At 48.3% G+C, this 20,080-nt stretch overlaps 1 protein-coding gene across 2 annotated transcripts; it reads right to left on the bottom strand.

Moving 5' to 3' along the window:
- Positions 1-261: 261 nt before the first annotated feature.
- On the bottom strand, positions 262-13,894 carry DRC5 (dynein regulatory complex subunit 5). 2 transcript variants are annotated; one of them, XM_083175379.1, is made up of 5 exons: positions 13,808-13,894; positions 4,377-4,601; positions 3,017-3,591; positions 2,434-2,883; positions 262-505 (listed from the first exon to the last, which is right to left on the bottom strand). In XM_083175379.1, the coding sequence occupies exons 2-5, from the start codon at positions 4,558-4,560 to the stop codon at positions 335-337; spliced, it is 1,380 nt and encodes a 459-aa protein (XP_083031505.1). In that variant the 5' UTR covers positions 4,561-4,601; positions 13,808-13,894; the 3' UTR covers positions 262-334. The 2 variants fall into 2 exon arrangements, with proteins under 2 accessions (XP_083031505.1, XP_083031504.1); XM_083175378.1 differs by having other exon boundaries at positions 13,734-13,866.
- Positions 13,895-20,080: the final 6,186 nt, after the last annotated feature.

Genomic DNA, 20,080 nt, shown 5'->3' with positions numbered 1-20,080 from the left:
TAGATGATAGTTCGACAGTGAATAGGTCGACACCATAAGGGTACACATTTCCAGTAATTTAGCTTAGATAGGGTTATATATACAAAATGAAAAAAAAAAAAAAAAAAAACGTCAACCATTTCCATGTTGAACTGTCTACCTTTTTTATATTGAACTTTTGACCCAATTCCCGTCAATCATATGGTGTCGACATATTGACGGTGAATTTATTCAATCTTTGGATCCACACTCCTGTATGAGGGGATATAGGGTCACAGAGAGTAACATTGGATAAATACTGTTTATTTGTAAGAACCAGGTAACGGGTAGATCATTTACTGCATTTTACGGCTGGTCACGTGGATGCTTGTATTTGTAGTGCCTGTAACCGGGCTCGCTCCTGATTGTCCCTCAGAACTTGGTTAATGAAGAATTCACTCTCCTGGCCCACATCTGTGAGTCTCAGATCAAACTCCAACATGGTCTTGTTTTCTGACATGCCTTCCAACAGCTGCTTCCCGCCGTCCTGAGGATAACAAGGCACATGACGTGTGAGCACACATGGCGGCGGCGGAGAAGGACACAATTCACATCACTAGATAGCAGTGGTCAAATGACAAATGATGTCAGAATTAGGAATGGCCATCGACTATTGATGATTGAAAATCATCGATGGTTTAAGACCGATGTAGAATCATTTTGCCATCGATGGGGGAGGACCAGATGGTTTTCCTCCATCGATGGCACAGCATAACCAAATAGTTTATTTTTTTCTTCCGAGGGTGCAGGGATACGAAGCAGAGTCCCACCCCCAGGTTCTGATTGGCCCATGGTCAATCAAAGAAAATAGATGAACATCCATAGTAAAAACTATCGATGGCCATCCTGAGATGGCGATAGCACCAATGGCCATTCCTAATTCCTAATCCTAATGGCTGAAAGACAGTGTCTAGGTCGACAGTCAATAGTTCGCCAAGGTCAAAATGTCAACACAAACCAGGGTTGCCGGCTTCAGCATGATGTCATTAAGCCCTGCCCCCAGGATGCAAAATAACCGTATTCACAGATCTGTGGAGGGGGGCGGGGCTAAAATGACGCAATTGTGACATTTTTGCTCCGCAACCTCCTCTGAGACCCGCGGGTTGCGGCATTTAAATGCTGAGGTCGGGGAGAAGACGCCGCGATCGGGGGCCCAGTGGGGGCCCATCTTTCCTGGGGGACGGGAGGGGGACCCGATTTTCGGGAGACTCCCACCTATTCCGGGAGGGTAGGCAACCCTGACACAAACAAGTGGTTCACACGTCTACGTTCATGACATGAATTCTGCCATTTTTATACTTCTAAATTCATGTAAACACTGATTTATCACATGATACATAAAGCCTTAAACCATAAATCTCTTACCTTCTGCTTATTATCACTATGGAGATCCTCAATCTATCAACTCTTTCACAAACAGTTCTTTTATGTTTTAATAACAAGCTGATTTCTGCCATTAAATAATATGGCTGCCACCAGAGGCAGTATATCAGATTGTAACTGTGCAAATCACAAAGCATGGTGGATCATTTAGAAACTCCACTTACTGAACTTTAAGTTGCATAAATGATCCCTTTCGAAAACATCCTTAGAGTCTGCCTTGGACTATGAACCTCTGAGTACAATAGAAAGGTCTCTGGAGCTATGGTTGACCGTGAGCAGTAATTCCTAACAGCGCCACTAGTACCTTAGTGGCTGTTACTGGTACTGCATCAAAATAATGCCTTACATTGAAACTACAATTCCCAGCATGCCTTGCCACAGTTTTAACACTCCCTTATAGGAAAACTGTGGCAAGGCATGCTGGGATTTGTAGTTTCACCACATCTGGAGGGCCGCAGTTTGAGGACCCATGCCTTAACATATGTAAATAGGTGCATCCACTGGGGCAAATATGTTGTATGGGCAAAACTTGTTTTATATGTATAGTGAATGTCATTCTCTCCACTATGCTTGCTGGTGCTTTCTTGCAATGCAGAATCTATGCATTCAAAACACTAATTATTCAACTGAAGGGGTCGCAGATCCCTTGGGTTACAAGAATATATAGGCATTGCCTGTGCTCTACTGTACATATATACACTACCCTAAGAGTAACGTTTGAATTATCTTCCTTAAAGCCGGTGCCTTTGACCTCACATTGGGGCAGATGTATTAAGCCTTAACAAGAGATAAATGCAAGGGTGATAAAGAGAGATAAACGTCCAGCCAATCAGCTCCTTACTGACTTTTTTCAAACACAGGCTGTAACATGGCAGTTAGCAGGTGATTGGCTGGACGTTTATCTCTCTATATCACCCTTGCATTTATCTCTTGTTAAGGCTTAATACATCTGTCCCATTATTCCAACTGCACTAATTACAGATATCTACAAGCTACACAAGAAACGTCATAGAAGGAGAATCAGGACCATACCAGGCCAATGCGGTTGCAGGAGAGGCTGATGCTCCTTAGAGACGTATTCTGAGCCAGAAGCTGTGAGAGGACGGTCACTGTTGGCTCAGATAGCTCATTGCTCCCCAGATGAAGAGTCACAAGGCTTGTGTTCTGCAGCAGAGCATTTAACAGAGCTTGTCCGCCCTCGTCCCCGATGTGGTTCAGTCTGAGGTTCAGAGTGCTGAGTGTGTTATTATTGGACAGGGCATGAGCAATGGCCTGGGCGCCATGTGAATGCACATTGTTGTTGCACAGATTTAGGATCTGGAGTTGACTTTGGTTCAGCAATTTGCCTATTGCACGGGTACCTCGGTCAGAGATCTGGTTGTGGGAAAGGTCAAGGTGGACCAGGGATGGGTGGTCCAGTAAACTTTTGATTAGAATACGAGCCTTCTCATCATCAACTTTACTCTTGTTAAGTTTGAAGACCTGTAGGAAATGTGAGAACAAAATATCAGTATCTGGTTTGTATCCCCCTCCTGTTGGTGACCCAGGACTCCACCAGTAATAGATCATTTATTCTACACTAAGTTAAGTATGTCCACCTCTCCCGGCCATTTACCTTCAGGTTCCTGAGTGTATTGAATGTGTTGGCGAGTAAAGAGCAGTCCCGTTTTGTGAACCTGAAGAGGTTCCACTCAAAGTTCATGCCGCAGCCTTTTACCCCATACACAAGGTGTAGCTCCTCCAAGCCAGACAGAGATGAAGCAACTAGGTTTAGATCAAAGTGGTCCATGGAGGGCAGTTCCCCACCAGTGTCGCTTTCAGAATCCGAGATCTCATCTGCCTCATCGTCCTTCTTCTTCTCCAGCTTCATAGGTGGCAGCAGCTGTCGAATCTCCAGTTTCTTCACATAGTCTTTGCTAAGTTCTGCAACCTCACAGATGGGTCCTGTATCTGTCACATCTGGAATAAAGCGCTCAATGAGGTTCTCCAGGTGTCGCTCAAAGAACAGCCTCTTCCAACTGGACCCATAGTGGGAGATGTCGCAGACTGGCCAGCGCTCAGAACAGCAACGTCTCCAGTAATCCTCGTAGGTAATGAGGTTGGCAGTCACTTGGAGGGGGAGGGAGGTGGAGATTAGGTCCAGAACCTTAGATTTGTGCTTTGGAAGCAATTTTTCCAGAATGGGGTTATCTGTGGGGTATAAACATATGAACTTATACCCAGAACCTGACACATTTACGGTAGAATTCACTTGGGGTAGTCAATGTTGGGTGATATTTCTGACAGGCGGAAATATTGGCTATCAATATTTAATCCCGGTCGTTTATGGCTGGGACTCCCCTCGTGCAGATTCGATTTTGTTTAAAGTCGAATACAGCTGCTGGATTGTCAAATTCATGGCCGTTTTTTACTACCGGCGGTAGGTAAATTCAGTCAATTCGACCTAATCTTGTAAAACGGCAGATTCTCCCACCTGGCGGAAATATTCCCTTGGAATGAATACCCCGTAAAGGTAAATATTTAATTTCAAATAAAATATGTAATATGTCTAAATACAGAAGGGCCAATTCAGACCTGCTTGTACCGGTCCGACTTCGCCCCCGTCTCCAATAGTGGGAGTGCCACGCATGCGCAAACTCCCAGAGTGAACGCCTTCAGCGAGTTTTACACTTGCAGGGGCATTCGCAAAATGACAGGCAGGGGGCGGTCGCTGCGGTCCGTCCAGCGTTTCGTGGGCGTACCTACATAAAATTGCTGCACCCATGGTGCCGCTCAAGACCCATCACAGAGGCAAGGAAATCTCTGTCCTACAATGGAGAACCCCGTCCTCTCCCCGCCCCCCACAGAGCCCATCAGACTGTCAATCAATGTCAATCCTTTGCGTCAAACTCAGACTCACACAGCCGCTGCACAGAGGTTTAGTTTGTAGCAAAGACAATGTACGTGATAGAGCGGTGAAGAGAGAGAGGACTCACGCTCAAAGTTTCTGACAATGTGTTGTAGGCACAGGTCGCTGAGCAGTGGGACCAATGCCAGGGACCAGCTGTAATCCTCAGCAATGATGCGACGCATCTTCCTCATGTCGGCGGCTGCATTTCTTTGCTGGACAGGTAACGGGGCCCGGACCGACACTTTGTCAGTTGCTGAACCGTCTGCCATTGTGAGGAGAGGAGACGGCGCCTGTGAGACTCAGAACATTCCTAGGGAAAGGGGTTTGTAATATGGTCAGAATACATCATAAGTACACAAAAGGTTTAATATGATGTCATCCAAAAATCCAGCGTCATCTACCAAGGGGATTTATCACGACACATACACACTGACCACAATATATTACACAAACTCACTCATATATATAGTCCACATCAGCAGCAAACAGTATCACTTATCACACCGTGGACCTTATTCTGGTTCATTCACTCGGATGCGAATTGGCACCCTTGCAAGTGAACCAGATCCCGCCTTGCGAATTGGAAATGTTGTGCGAATGTTCGCACTGGTTGCATATGGATATTTTACACATACATCCATTCGCAGCCTGCGGGGTAACACCCACATCATTCGATGGTCACCGACCATCGAATGATGTGGAACGTGCACGCAGATCTAAGGTTGATCAGAGCAACCTTAGATCTGCGTGCACATTTGGAGGGAAGAGGGCGGGCAGCTGACCACCCCCTCGCACCCGCATCATCTGCCCGTTACCATGAGAACGCCCAGCTTCTCAACAGTTTGTTCGCCGTGGACGCACGCACCCAGCTCATGCACGCACACAGCCTTGCGAACAGACCAGAATAAGGTCCCGTGTGTATACAGCTTGTAATACTCCCATGCACGAGGCCATTCTGTGATAAAATCCAGCATCTATTTTATAGCTAGGGTAGGATTATCACACTCACACTTACCCCAATATAACTGCACACTCACCTAGATACTGTACACAGTGTAACATACATCTGAGCAAACCACTCCCACACCTGCACACACTGGCCACGGTATATTGTGCACACCCACACCTGCACACACACTAACCACACTATACTGTGCACACTCACTCAGAGACCTGTACACAGCATTATATACAGCTGAGATCACACATCATCACACCCATACCTGCACACACTGATCACACTATACTGTGCACACTCACTCAGATACATATACACAGCAGTGTCAGTAGTGCACGCAGGGGGGGTTTCTGAGTACCCAGAAACCCCTCCCCCCAGGAGTCTAAGGGCCCTAGACTGAAAGCTGAGGCTCCCCTCTTTCCATGGGTTCAAGAATTTTAAAAATCGGCCCTTGGGAACAGGAGATATCTGACTTCAAAGCAGTGGTCCCCATCCAAGCCTGTTAATGTAGGAGCCGGACTGGAGGCAAAGCCTGGGGGTAGGCTCCCCTGACAGGGTTTGTAGGGAGCTGACTAGCAGGTTAGTCATAGGAGGGGTGTCTAAGGAGAGGGTCATAAGGGGAGGGGCTTAACGGGGTGTTGGAGGGGTTTATAAGCAGGGTGCAGGCGGGAAATAGGGGTCACTGGGAGATTTTCTCAACAGCTAAGCAGCGTGACATCTCCCATGGCTTCCCCAGGCAACGCTGATGCGGAGGTATCCGCTGCGCTTGCTGCCCTTAGGGAGGCAGCTGGCACCAGAGGGGCTGAGTGGCTGCAGCAGCAGATGTCAGGTCTGCTGGGGGGACTGGGAGCAGCAACGCAGGAGGCTGCTCCAGCGGGCGCACGGCCTCGGAGGTCCAGGCCTCCGGAGCGCTTTAGCCCATCTGTGTCCCCCAGGGTTCAGCGCCGTTCACGGAGCCCCGTTAGGGACCCTCCAGGCCAGGCTGCGGGCCGGGCACCTTCCGCCCGCAGGACCAGGTCTGGGAGGAATCCAACCAGCAGGCGGAACCCTCCGCGCGGGGGGGGATCCCCCCCACGTGCAAGAAGATCCGGCGTTGCGTGGTACTGGACCTGGTGCGGTGGGGCATGCGGGGCATGCTGCTGCCCAGCGCGGGGTGAGTCGTGCCAGGGGGGCAGAAGTACAGGCTGAGGACCGCAGGCCTGGTACACGGAGCGAGAGGCGCACAGCTGGCTCCGCCTCCAACGAGGTCACGCCGGCTGGTGCTGTACCTGAGGGTCGGGATGACAGGAGAAGAGAGATGGCAGCGTCAGCAGATGATGGAGAAATACCTGGTCCTTCCTCATTGGCTGGAGTTCGTCAGGACACTGGACCTGCGGCTGCTGGGTTCACAGCCCCCAGGCAGCCTGGTGAGTCTGTCTCTATGTCTGTTAATGCTTTAGCGCAGAGTCAGGGGGGGGGAGGGTTAGCCCTCCAAGGGGAAATGAGTAGAGGTTTTACTGAATTATTGAGTGGTTTTGCAGATTGGTTGGTGGGTTTGCGGCAGGGGGCGGGGCCGTCCCCGGCGGCAGCATGGGTGCCGCAGAATGCGGGCACACCAGCTAGCATTAGTGTGCCAGTCAGTAATAGTGTGCCGGTTAGCAGTGGGGTGCCGGTTAGTAGTGGGGTGCCGGTGAGCAGCGGGGTGCCGGTATCCGGCGGTGAGCAAAGTAGCAGTAGTGCAGGGGCAGAAGGGGGCAGTGTTGGGACGCAGGAGGAGAGTGGGAGGCTCAGTGACACTGCAAAAGGGGAGGTGTATGTATGCTTTGAGGGGCCATTGGGGGCCCACCTGAAGCAGGAGGTGAGGGAGAAGATTTGGAAAGGGGAATACGTTGATATATTTTCTTTGCTCCCTTTAGAGCGTTTTAATCTGGATAGGCCCCGTAAGGAGGAGAAGGAGGAGGAGGAGGAACGGCGGCGGTATCGGCTGATACCGCGGTCATTCACGAACTGGCTGCAAGCATTTGCTATTTTAGCTAGTGTGATTGGGGAGAAGGCACCTGACAATTGTTCAGGCTTGTTTTGTTACATGGATGCGATAGGAGAGGCATACCGTGTGTATGGGGGCTTGGCTTGGCTCAGGTACGATGAGCAGTTTAGGCAGAGGAAGGCTGTTCGCCCTAACATACGTTGGGACCATAAGGATATTGCTTTATGGTTAAAGGTGACGGCTCCCACAAAAAGTGGGCAGCCCTTTCGTGGGGACGGGGGGGGGGCCGAGGGAGGCCACAAATGGGACGGCCATGCAGAAGGGACTCTGCTTTGCCTTTAATGACGGGTCATGTCGTTTTGGGGCAAAATGCAAATTTAAACATGAATGTTCCTCGTGTGGAGGGACCCATGGTGCAAATAAATGCTTCAGAGGGAAGTCACGGGACGGTAATTCAAAAGGGGGAGACACCGGTTCGGCTGGAAAGGATGCTGGGCTATCTGCGTAGGTATCCTGACCAGCAGACAGCCGTGTTGTTGGAGGAGGGGTTTAGGGAAGGTTTTAAGATACCTTCCGACGTGCAGGTTTCAGGGGGCTTGAGGAGGAATTTGAAGTCTGCAAGGGAGCATCCAGAGGTGGTGCAGGATAAACTGCGTAAGGAGGTGCAGCTGGGTCGTATGGCTGGACCTTTTGGGTCGGCACCATGGCCAGATTTGATAGTCTCTCCATTGGGGGTGGTGCCAAAAAAGGAGGCGAACAAGTTTCGTCTTATACACCATTTATCTTTTCCAAAAGGGGCGTCGGTCAATGATGGCATTGACCCTGACATCTGCTCGGTGGTTTATACATCGTTTGACGCGGCTGTTCAGTGGGTGAAGCGGTTTGGGAAAGGGGCCAGGTTGGCAAAGACTGATATTGAATCGGCATTCCGTTTGCTGCCGGTTCACCCAACCAGTTTGCGTTTGTTGGGTTGTTGTTGGGACGGGGAATTTTTTGTTGATCGTTGTTTACCGATGGGTTGTTCTTTGTCATGTGCTTATTTTGAGGCCTTTAGTTCTTTTTTGGAGTGGGTGGTTAAGGATGTCTCTGGGTGTAGTTCAGTTATTCATTACCTAGATGACTTCTTATGTATTGGTCCTGGGGGGACCGGAGTATGTGACTTATTGTTGAGGACTGTTGAAAGGGTGTCGGCAGACTTTGGGGTCCCGCTTGCTCCAGGTAAGACGGAGGGCCCTGCGACTGTGATCAGTTTTTTGGGTATTGTCATTGATACCGAGAATATGGAGTGCCGCTTGCCCGAGGAGAAATTGCTGGGTTTGAAGGCCGAGGTAGGGAGGGCATTGCTGTTGAAGAAGATTAGATTGCGGGAATTGCAATCCTTGCTGGGCAAATTGAATTTTGCGTGTCGCATTATGCCTATGGGCCGCATTTTCAGCAGGAGGCTGGCAGCAGCGACAGCAGGGGTGGTTCTTCCTCATCATTTTGTCAGATTAGGTAGTGAGTTGAAAGGGGACTTGCGGGTGTGGGCAACTTTTTTGGAAGCTTTTAACGGCAGAGCTTTGTGGATGTCAGACACATGCGTCGCTACTGAGCTAGACCTTTTCACAGACGCGGCCGGGAGTGGTGGGTTCGGGGCATATTGCCAGGGACATTGGTGTGTAGGCCGGTGGCCGGAGTCTTGGGTGCAGAGAGGCATGGTTAAAAACTTGGCATTGTTGGAGTTGTTTCCTATCTTGGTAGCAGTAGTTGTTTGGGGGGAGCTATTCCGCAATAGGAAGATTTGTTTTCACTGCGATAATTTGGGGGTTGTCATGGCTATTAACCAATTGTCGGCATCTTCACCGTCAGTGGTCACTATTTTGCAGCAGTTAGTATTGGAATGTCTGGCTTTGAATTTGTGGGTTGTGGCTAGGCACGTTCCCGGTGTCTCTAACGGCATTGCGGATGCTTTATCTCGTTCACAGTGGGAGCGTTTTCGGGAGTTGGCACCAGAGGCGGACAGGGAGGGGACCGGGTTCCCGAGTCGGCTCTGGGCTCTGCTGGACGGGTAGTCGATCAGCTCATCAGGGAATCCTTGGCCCCGAATACATGGTCGGCATACAATCAGGAATGGCGGAGCTGGTTAGAATGGCGTGAGGTAGTAGGTCTGAAGGAGGATGATGACGAGTTGGCTGTCTTGCTATATATAGGCCATTGTAAGGAGATTGGTTGGTCAGTGGCAAAAATCACGCACTGCATGGCGGGCTTGGCTTTTGGGTTTCGTGCAGGAGGCAGGCCTGACGTCACTAAGAATTTCCTGATTGCGCAGGCTTTAAAAGGTTGGAGGAGAGGTCATGTCGTACAGGATCAGAGAAGGCCGGTGTCTTTCCAGTTGTTACAGACTATGGGCATGAAGTTAGGGGAGGTCTGTAGTTCCAATTTCGAGGAAAGGTTGTTCGGGGTAGCTTTTTCGCTTGCCTTCTTCGGGGCACTGCGGATTGGGGAGCTCGTGAGTCCAAGCGTGTCCAGGCCGGGAGGTTTGTTAGGAGAGGATGTGGATTTATACTCGGATAGGGTGGAGCTAGTGGTGAGGAGGTCTAAGACGGATCAGTTAGGGAGGGGGAAGAAGGTAGTTCTCTTTTCTGTACCAGGCTCAGATATGTGCCCGGTGGCACGGCTGAGGATATTTAAGGAGGTCAGAGTGGGCAGGGAAAGGGATCCTTTGCTGATGCATGCGAATGGATCCTTTTTATCACGGTTTCAGTTCACAAGTGTGTTTAGAGCAGTCCTGCGGACGTTGGGCCTCAAGGGGGAGGAATACGCGGGTCACTCTTTCCGCATTGGGGCCGCAACTGAGGCTGCTAGAATGGGATTTGGGGATGAGTTGATTAAGCGTATTGGGCGGTGGGAATCGTCTCGCTTTCGGTCTTATGTTCGTTTAGGGGATTGTTGAGGTTGACTGTGTTTTTTCTGTTTTAGGGCAGCCTCCGTGCCTGATTTGGATTTTAGGACATTCATATGTCTTTTGGGGACCTTTACGGGCTGATGTCAGACCGAACGGCCGCCAGCTGGGTTTGGATAGAGAGGAGGCAGTGGTTCGCTGGCTGGGAAAACGCGGTATGGTATGGAGTGGAGTGCTGCAGGAATTTCACCGTTTTGTTCGGCTCGATAGGGTTCCCGACATATTAGTTTTGCATGTGGGCGGGAACGACCTTGGGGGCAGACCATTTAGGGAGTTGATACGGGATATCAAGTTTGATCTCCTACGGTTATGGGCAATGTTTCCGGAATTAATCACGGTTTGGTCAGACATCGTGCCACGCCATTATTGGAGGGATGCGAGGTCGGCTGACAAGCTCAATAAGGCACGGATTAAAGTTAACAGGGCGATTGGGCGTTTTATGGCCAGGAACGGGGCTGTTGTGGTGAGGCACAGGGAACTTGAGTCTGGTGCCGGGGCATTTTGGAGAGGTGACGGTGTGCACCTGAATGCTGTGGGGATAGATGTTTGGTCTTTGGGACTACAAGAGGGAATAGAAACAGCGTTCCGGATGTGGGGGGGGGCGCATGGGGTTAAGGGTTCAACCTCGTGCTTAGTGGCGGAGGGGGGTCCTCGAGGTTGGTGGCATTGAGGCTTAATTATGCGGCGGGGAGGGCCCCATGAGGGGGCTGGACTCCCCTGGGTGAGGTTAATTAATGAGCACTGGGTGTGTACAATTGGTGCCCTCGAGCCAATCGCTATCGGCTGGGGGTAAGAGCTCCTGGAAGTGCTTAGAGGTGTGGATATATATTTATTGAGGGCCTCGGGGACCACCTTCCGTGGGAATGTTTTTGGATTATTGTTTAAAAATTGTATTGTTTAAATAAAGATGGCTGCTGTGGCCAATTTTATCCAACAAGAGAGTTATGTCATTTGTGGGGGGTAATTGGGCACAGCGATTAGACAATACCCTGTCATGTAGGAGCCGGACTGGAGGCAAAGCCTGGGGGTAGGCTCCCCTGACAGGGTTTGTAGGGAGCTGACTAGCAGGTTAGTCATAGGAGGGGTGTCTAAGGAGAGGGTCATAAGTGGAGGGGCTTAACGGGGTGTTGGAGGGGTTTATAAGCAGGGTGCAGGCGGGAAATAGGGGTCACTGGGAGATTTTCTCAACAGCTCCCACCCACCCTTCCCTATTTTTTATAGTTTAGGTAGAATATTTGATAGGATGTCTTTTTGTCACAGTGGCCTGTGCGGAGGGGGGTCCTCGAGGTTGGTGGCATTGAGGCTTAATTATGCGGCGGGGAGGGCCCCATGAGGGGGCTGGACTCCCCTGGGTGAGGTTAATTAATGAGCACTGGGTGTGTACAATTGGTGCCCTCGAGCCAATCGCTATCGGCTGGGGGTAAGAGCTCCTGGAAGTGCTTAGAGGTGTGGATATATATTTATTGAGGGCCTCGGGGACCACCTTCCGTGGGAATGTTTTTGGATTATTGTTTAAAAATTGTATTGTTTAAATAAAGATGGCTGCTGTGGCCAATTTTATCCAACAAGAGAGTTATGTCATTTGTGGGGGGTAATTGGGCACAGCGATTAGACAATACCCTGTCATTGCTCTTCCCAGTCAGATATTTCAGGTTCTGTCTGATTAAGAGTTTTTCTGAGGGTATATTCCAAAAGCTGGGATTCTCCCCCTTTGATGGACACTAGTAGCTTGTCTCTACTGTTCCCAAAACCAGAGATATCAGCCTTCCAGCAGCTGGTTACTGCTCCAGCTCCACACACCTGGTATGTAGTTTTATATACTCGTTGGCAGATTGCTCTGCCTACTGAACTCTGATCCCCTAGTCACCAATATCATTTGGTAGGTGGGATTCTCTAGTTTTTAATTCCTGGAAACTGGAGATATCTGCAGTCAAGCAAGCTGTCCTCCCACCAGAAAATTATGAATAATAAGCCCACTCCACTATACACCCCTCCTCTGCATATTAAACATCCTCTACCACCCTGGAAGTTATGTATCAGGGCACCTTCATTCAGCCCAATGCCCCCTTCTCCCACCCCATCTCCCACCATCTGTGCAGTAAAGGTGTAATTAGTGGAAATTACTGATCCAGGCCCTACATGCTGAGCGGTTTATATAATACCCCCTACCACCTGGGGGACATCAAAGCTTCCCCCACCCCTACCGCTGGAGGATCGGTAGGTGCCCCAATACATTGCTATGCCCAGGGGTCTACACTGCTGTTGATGCCCCTGTATGTATATATATATATATATATATATATATATATATATATATATATATATATATGTATATATGTGTGTGTGTGTGTGTGTGTGTGTGTGTGTGTGTGTGTGTGTGTGTGTGTGTGTGTGTGTGTGTGTGTGTGTGTGTGTGTGTGTGTGTGTGTGTGTGTGTGTATATATATATATATAAATATAATTATTATTATTTATATACATTTATGCTATCTATAATACTTTAACTGACCCGGCATATACTGGGTCACCTAAGTGTCCATCTCCGTGCTTTGCTCCGCCCCTCTGGAAACCCCCTTCTGAAAATCCTGCGTTTGCCACTGAGTGTGACTACATACAGCTTAGAAGATCACAACACACTGACAACGCTATACTGTACACACTACTCAGAGACCTATACACAGCATTATATACAACTGAGATCACACCCACACCTGCGCACACTGACCACACTATACTGTAACTCACTCCGAGACCTATACACAGCATTATATACAGCTGAGATCACACCTGCACCTGCGCACACTGACCACACTATACTGTACACACTACTCAGAGACCTATACACAGCATTATATACAGCTGAGATCACACCTCATCACACCCACACCTGCACACACTGATCACACTATACTGTACACACTACTCAGAGACCTATACACAGCATTATATACAGCTGAGAAGGTCACACCTCATTACACCCACACCTGCACACACTAACCACACTATACTGTGCACACTCACTCAGATACATATACACAGCATTATATAAAACTGAGAAGATCACACTTCATCACACCCACACCTGTGCACACTGACCACACTATACTGTACTGTACACACTACTCAGAGACCTACAGATGTAACTGGCCTCATTCATTGCCGGCGCCCGCCAGATCCTCTCCTCTGGCGAGCGCCGGCGACAGGGACTGGGACGCAGTATCACGCCGGCTGGGCAGCGTCTCCCTACACGTACCGCGGACATGTGTGGTCATGCGATAATCGATCGGACTGAGAATTTGCAGCTCGGTGAGCGGGTCTGAATCAGGACCTTAGATAACTATACACAGCGTAAGACATAGCTATAATATTACACTTGCCTGGACTGTTACACACAACTGGAAATCACACACACACACTGACCACAATATACAGTAACTGTATTACACACTTACTACAGAGACTGTACAACACAGTGTAATATACAGTCACCCATAGGCTGTACACAGTGAAACACACAGCCAGGCGCATCACACCTCATCACACACTATAATACCCAGCTGCACACGTCAGGTCTCACATGTAACACGGCGCCGAGCCGGCAATGGGCACATAACACAGGTCAGTGGTGCCTGGAGACTCTTCCGCTCTCACCTGCCGGAGCCCCGGACTGTTTACAATCTCCACGGCAACCGCAGAACAGCCGCAGTCAGTTACCATGGCAAAAGAGGGAGGAGCCCACTGGACTAACCTCCGGTCCTGTCACGCCCACTTCTCGCTTTCCCTCGTTAATTGACTACAAAGTCACGTGGTTGTCTGACAATGTGCTGCCATACACTGTGTATCTGTGACAATATGCTGCCATACACTGTGTATCTGTGACACTGTGCTGCCATACACTGTATATCTGTGATAATGTGCTGCCATACACTGTGTATCTGTGACAATGTGCTGCCATACACTGTGTATCTGTGACAATGTGCTGCCATACACTGTGTATCTGTGACACTGTGCTGCCATACACTGTGTATCTGTGACAATGTGCTGCCATACACCGTGTATCTGTGACAATGTGCTGCCATACACTGTGACACTGTGTATCTGTGACAATATGCTGCCATACACTGTGTATCTGTGACACTGTGCTGCCATACACTGTGCATCTGTGACAATGTGCTGCATACACTGTGTATCTGTGACAATGTGTTGCCATACACTGTGTATCTGTGACAATATGCTGCCATACACTGTGTATCTGTGACAATGTGCTGCATACACTGTGTATCTGTGACAATATGCTGCCATACACTGTGTATCTGTGACACTGTGCTGCCATACACTGTGTATCTGTGACAATGTGCTGCCATACACCGTGTATCTGTGACAATGTGCTGCATACACTGTGTATCTGTGACAATGTGCTGCCATACACTGTGTATCTGTGACACTGTGCTGCCATACACTGTGTATCTGTGACAATGTGCTGCCATACACCGTGTATCTGTGACAATGTGCTGCCATACACTGTGACACTGTGTATCTGTGACAATGTGCTGCCATACACTGTGTATCTGTGACAATATGCTGCCATACACTGTGTATCTGTGACAATGTGCTGCATACACTGTGTATCTGTGACAATGTGTTGCCATACACTGTGTATCTGTGACAATATGCTGCCATACACTGTGTATCTGTGACACTGTGCTGCCATACACTGTGTATCTGTGACATTATGCTGCCATACACTGTGTATCTGTGACACTGTGCTGCCATACACTGTATCTGTGACACTATGCTGCCATACACTGTGTATCTGTGACAATGTGCTGCCATACACTGTGTATCTGTGACACTATGCTGCCATACACTGTGTATCTGTGACACTGTGCTGCCATACACTGTGTATCTGTGACAATGTGCTGCCATACACTGTGTATCTGTGACAATGTGCTGCCATACACTGTGTATCTGTGACACTGTGTATCTGTGACAATATGCTGCCATACACTGTGTATCTGTGACAATGTGCTGCCATACACTGTGTATCTGTGACACTGTGCTGCCATACACTGTGTATCTGTGACAATGTGCTGCCATACACTGTGTATCTGTGACACTATGCTGCCATACACTGTGTATCTGTGACACTGTGCTGCCATACACTGTGTATCTGTGACAATGTGCTGCCATACACTGTGTATCTGTGACAATGTGCTGCCATACACTGTGTATCTGTGACACTGTGTATCTGTGACAATATGCTGCCATACACTGTGTATCTGTGACAATGTGCTGCCATACACTGTGTATCTGTGACACTGTGCTGCCATACACTGTGTATCTGTGACACTGTACTGACATACACTGTGTATCTGTGACATTATGCTGCCATACACTGTGTATCTGTGACAATGTGCTGCCATACACTGTGTATCTGTAACAATATGCTGCCATACACTGTGTATCTGTGACACTGTGCTGCCATACACTGTGTATCTGTGACACTGTGCTGCCATACACTGTGTATCTGTGACAATGTGCTGCCATACACTGTGTATCTGTGACAATGTGCTGCCATACACTGTGTATCTGTGACACTGTGCTGCCATACACTGTGTATCTGTGACATTATGCTGCCATACACTGTGTATCTGTGACACTGTGCTGCCATACACTGTATCTGTGACACTATGCTGCCATACACTGTGTATCTGTGACAATGTGCTGCCATACACTGTGTATCTGTGACACTATGCTGCCATACACTGTGTATCTGTGACACTGTGCTGCCATACACTGTGTATCTGTGACAATGTGCTGCCATACACTGTGTATCTGTGACAATGTGCTGCCATACACTGTGTATCTGTGACACTGTGTATCTGTGACAATATGCTGCCATACACTGTGTATCTGTGACAATGTGCTGCCATACACTGTGTATCTGTGACACTGTGCTGCCATACACTGTGTATCTGTGACACTGTACTGACATACACTGTGTATCTGTGACATTATGCTGCCATACACTGTGTATCTGTGACAATGTGCTGCCATACACTGTGTATCTGTAACAATATGCTGCCATACACTGTGTATCTGTGACACTGTGCTGCCATACACTGTGTATCTGTGACACTGTGCTGCCATACACTGTGTATCTGTGACAATGTGCTGCCATACACTGTGTATCTGTGACAATGTGCTGCCATACACTGTGTATCTGTGACAATGTGCTGCCATACACTGTGTATCTGTGACACTGTGCTGCCATACACTGTGTATCTGTGACAATGTGCTGCCATACACTGTGTATCTGTGACAATGTGCTGCCATACACTGTGTATCTGTGACAATGTGCTGCCATACACTGTGTATCTGTGACACTGTGCTGCCATACACTGTGTATCTGTGACAATGTGCTGCCATACACTGTGTATCTGTGACAATGTGCTGCCATACACTGTGACACTGTGTATCTGTGACAATATGCTGCCATACACTGTGTATCTGTGACACTGTGCTGCCATACACTGTGCATCTGTGACAATGTGCTGCATACACTGTGTATCTGTGACAATGTGTTGCCATACACTGTGTATCTGTGACAATGTGCTGCATACACTGTGTATCTGTGACAATGTGCTGCCATACACTGTGTATCTGTGACAATGTGCTGCCATACACTGTGTATCTGTGACACTGTGCTGCCATACACTGTGTATCTGTGACAATGTGCTGCCATACACTGTGTATCTGTGACAATGTGCTGCCATACACTGTGTATCTGTGACAATGTGCTGCCATACACTGTGTATCTGTGACACTGTGCTGCCATACACTGTGTATCTGTGACAATGTGCTGCCATACACTGTGTATCTGTGACAATGTGCTGCCATACACTGTGACACTGTGTATCTGTGACAATATGCTGCCATACACTGTGTATCTGTGACACTGTGCTGCCATACACTGTGCATCTGTGACAATGTGCTGCATACACTGTGTATCTGTGACAATGTGTTGCCATACACTGTGTATCTGTGACAATATGCTGCCATACACTGTGTATCTGTGACAATGTGCTGCATACACTGTGTATCTGTGACAATATGCTGCCATACACTGTGTATCTGTGACACTGTGCTGCCATACACTGTGTATCTGTGACAATGTGCTGCCATACACCGTGTATCTGTGACAATGTGCTGCATACACTGTGTATCTGTGACAATGTGCTGCCATACACTGTGTATCTGTGACACTGTGCTGCCATACACTGTGTATCTGTGACAATGTGCTGCCATACACCGTGTATCTGTGACAATGTGCTGCCATACACTGTGACACTGTGTATCTGTGACAATGTGCTGCCATACACTGTGTATCTGTGACAATATGCTGCCATACACTGTGTATCTGTGACAATGTGCTGCATACACTGTGTATCTGTGACAATGTGTTGCCGTACACTGTGTATCTGTGACAATATGCTGCCATACACTGTGTATCTGTGACACTGTGCTGCCATACACTGTGTATCTGTGACATTATGCTGCCATACACTGTGTATCTGTGACACTGTGCTGCCATACACTGTATCTGTGACACTATGCTGCCATACACTGTGTATCTGTGACAATGTGCTGCCATACACTGTATCTGTGACACTATGCTGCCATACACTGTGTATCTGTGACACTGTGCTGCCATACACTGTATCTGTGACACTATGCTGCCATACACTGTGTATCTGTGACAATGTGCTGCCATACACTGTGTATCTGTGACACTATGCTGCCATACACTGTGTATCTGTGACACTGTGCTGCCATACACTGTGTATCTGTGACAATGTGCTGCCATACACTGTGTATCTGTGACAATGTGCTGCCATACACTGTGTATCTGTGACACTGTGTATCTGTGACAATATGCTGCCATACACTGTGTATCTGTGACAATGTGCTGCCATACACTGTGTATCTGTGACACTGTGCTGCCATACACTGTGTATCTGTGACACTGTGCTGACATACACTGTGTATCTGTGACATTATGCTGCCATACACTGTGTATCTGTGACAATGTGCTGCCATACACTGTGTATCTGTAACAATATGCTGCCATACACTGTGTATCTGTGACACTGTGCTGCCATACACTGTGTATCTGTGACACTGTGCTGCCATACACTGTGTATCTGTGACAATGTGCTGCCATACACTGTGTATCTGTGACAATGTGCTGCCATACACTGTGTATCTGTGACAATGTGCTGCCATACACTGTGTATCTGTGACACTGTGCTGCCATACACTGTGTATCTGTGACAATGTGCTGCCATACACTGTGTATCTGTGACAATGTGCTGCCATACACTGTGTATCTGTGACAATGTGCTGCCATACACTGTGTATCTGTGACACTGTGCTGCCATACACTGTGTATCTGTGACAATGTGCTGCCATACACTGTGTATCTGTAACAATATGCTGCCATACACTGTGTATCTGTGACAATGTGCTGCCATACACTCTGTATCTGTGACACTATGCTGCCATACACTGTGTATCTGTGACACTGTGCTGCCATACACTGTATCTGTGACACTATGCTGCCATACACTGTGTATCTGTGACACTGTGCTGCCATACACTGTGTATCTGTGACACTATGCTGCCATACACTGTGTATCTGTGACACTGTGCTGCCATACACTGTATCTGTGACACTATGCTGCCATACACTGTGTATCTGTGACAATGTGCTGCCATACACTGTGTATCTGTGACACTATGCTGCCATACACTGTGTATCTGTGACACTGTGCTGCCATACACTGTGTATCTGTGACAATGTGCTGCCATACACTGTGTATCTGTGACACTATGCTGCCATACACACTGTGTATCTGTGACACTATGCTGCCATACACTGTATATCTGTGACAATGTGCTGCCATACACTGTATATCTGTGACAATGTGCTGCCATACACTGTGTATCTCTGTGACACTATGCTGCCATACACTGTGTATCTGTGACACTATGCTGCCATACACACTGTGTATCTGTGACACTATGCTGCCATACACTGTGTATCTGTGACAATATGCTGCCATACACTGTGTATCTGTGACACTGTGCTGCCATAAACTTATACAAATACAACACTGTGTGCATTCATATAAATAGATCATTTCAGAAATGATGAAATAAGGTATATATCTCTATTGTATAGTATTATCTTTGTACTATTACTATTTATACTCTTATTAACTATGTAGATGTACAGTATTGAATCATATGGTCAATGGTCACCATGTATTATTTATGTGTACCACTATATTATGCTGTTTTATGTCTGGGCATAAACACTATTTTCATCTCTAGTATATTCTCTGGGCAGTGGCTCCCGAAAATCAGGTGGCCCTCCCGGCCCCTAGAAGGGTGTGCACTGTGCAGGTCTCCCGCTTCCCCTTGGAATCCCACAACCACCCTCGGCCTCCCACAAAACATAAGTGGACGGACCGACAGGGATCTGATGGCATATTATCTCTTTACACTATTATATAATACTAGCAGAAGGGACCCATCTTTCTGCACAACTCTGACTCCAATCCCCATAATGCCAAATCCCATACCTCCTCCAATTTCCACGGGACAGTCCCCTTTTCTTGGGACTGTTCTGCATCCAGCCCAGGGCCAGCAGTGTCCCGCAGTAGGGGGGAGCGCAGTTGAAGTTCCCCTTGCAGCAGTGGGCACATAGCGTCAGTCATGGACATTGGCACAAAGCCCCCTGTTCACAAGGCCGCGCCCCTTCTCTTCAGCCCCTTTTGGAGTATATAACAACAGCCCCTCTAACGCGTTTCGGACACCTCTGTGTCCTTTTTCAAGGAGAATGGCTGTGAGTCACCTCTG

Source organism: Crinia signifera, chromosome 3 (assembly GCF_055691185.1).
Source record: "Crinia signifera chromosome 3, ASM5569118v1, whole genome shotgun sequence".
Classification (NCBI taxonomy): Eukaryota; Metazoa; Chordata; class Amphibia; order Anura; family Myobatrachidae; genus Crinia; species Crinia signifera.
Note: the sequence above shows the minus strand (reverse complement) of the source record. Positions and strands in the feature narration are given on the sequence as shown.

Bases quoted from the DNA above. Each gene is read 5' to 3' on its own strand.
- DRC5 (XM_083175379.1), bottom strand. From the start codon at position 4,560: ATGGCAGACGGTTCAGCAACTGACAAAGTGTCGGTCCGGGCCCCGTTA. The intron at 3,592-4,376 runs GTGAGTCCTCTC...TATACCCCACAG, and splicing joins CATTGTCAGAAACTTTGAGC to ATAACCCCATTCTGGAAAAA. The intron at 2,884-3,016 runs GTAAATGGCCGG...CATTTCCTACAG, and splicing joins ATACACTCAGGAACCTGAAG to GTCTTCAAACTTAACAAGAG.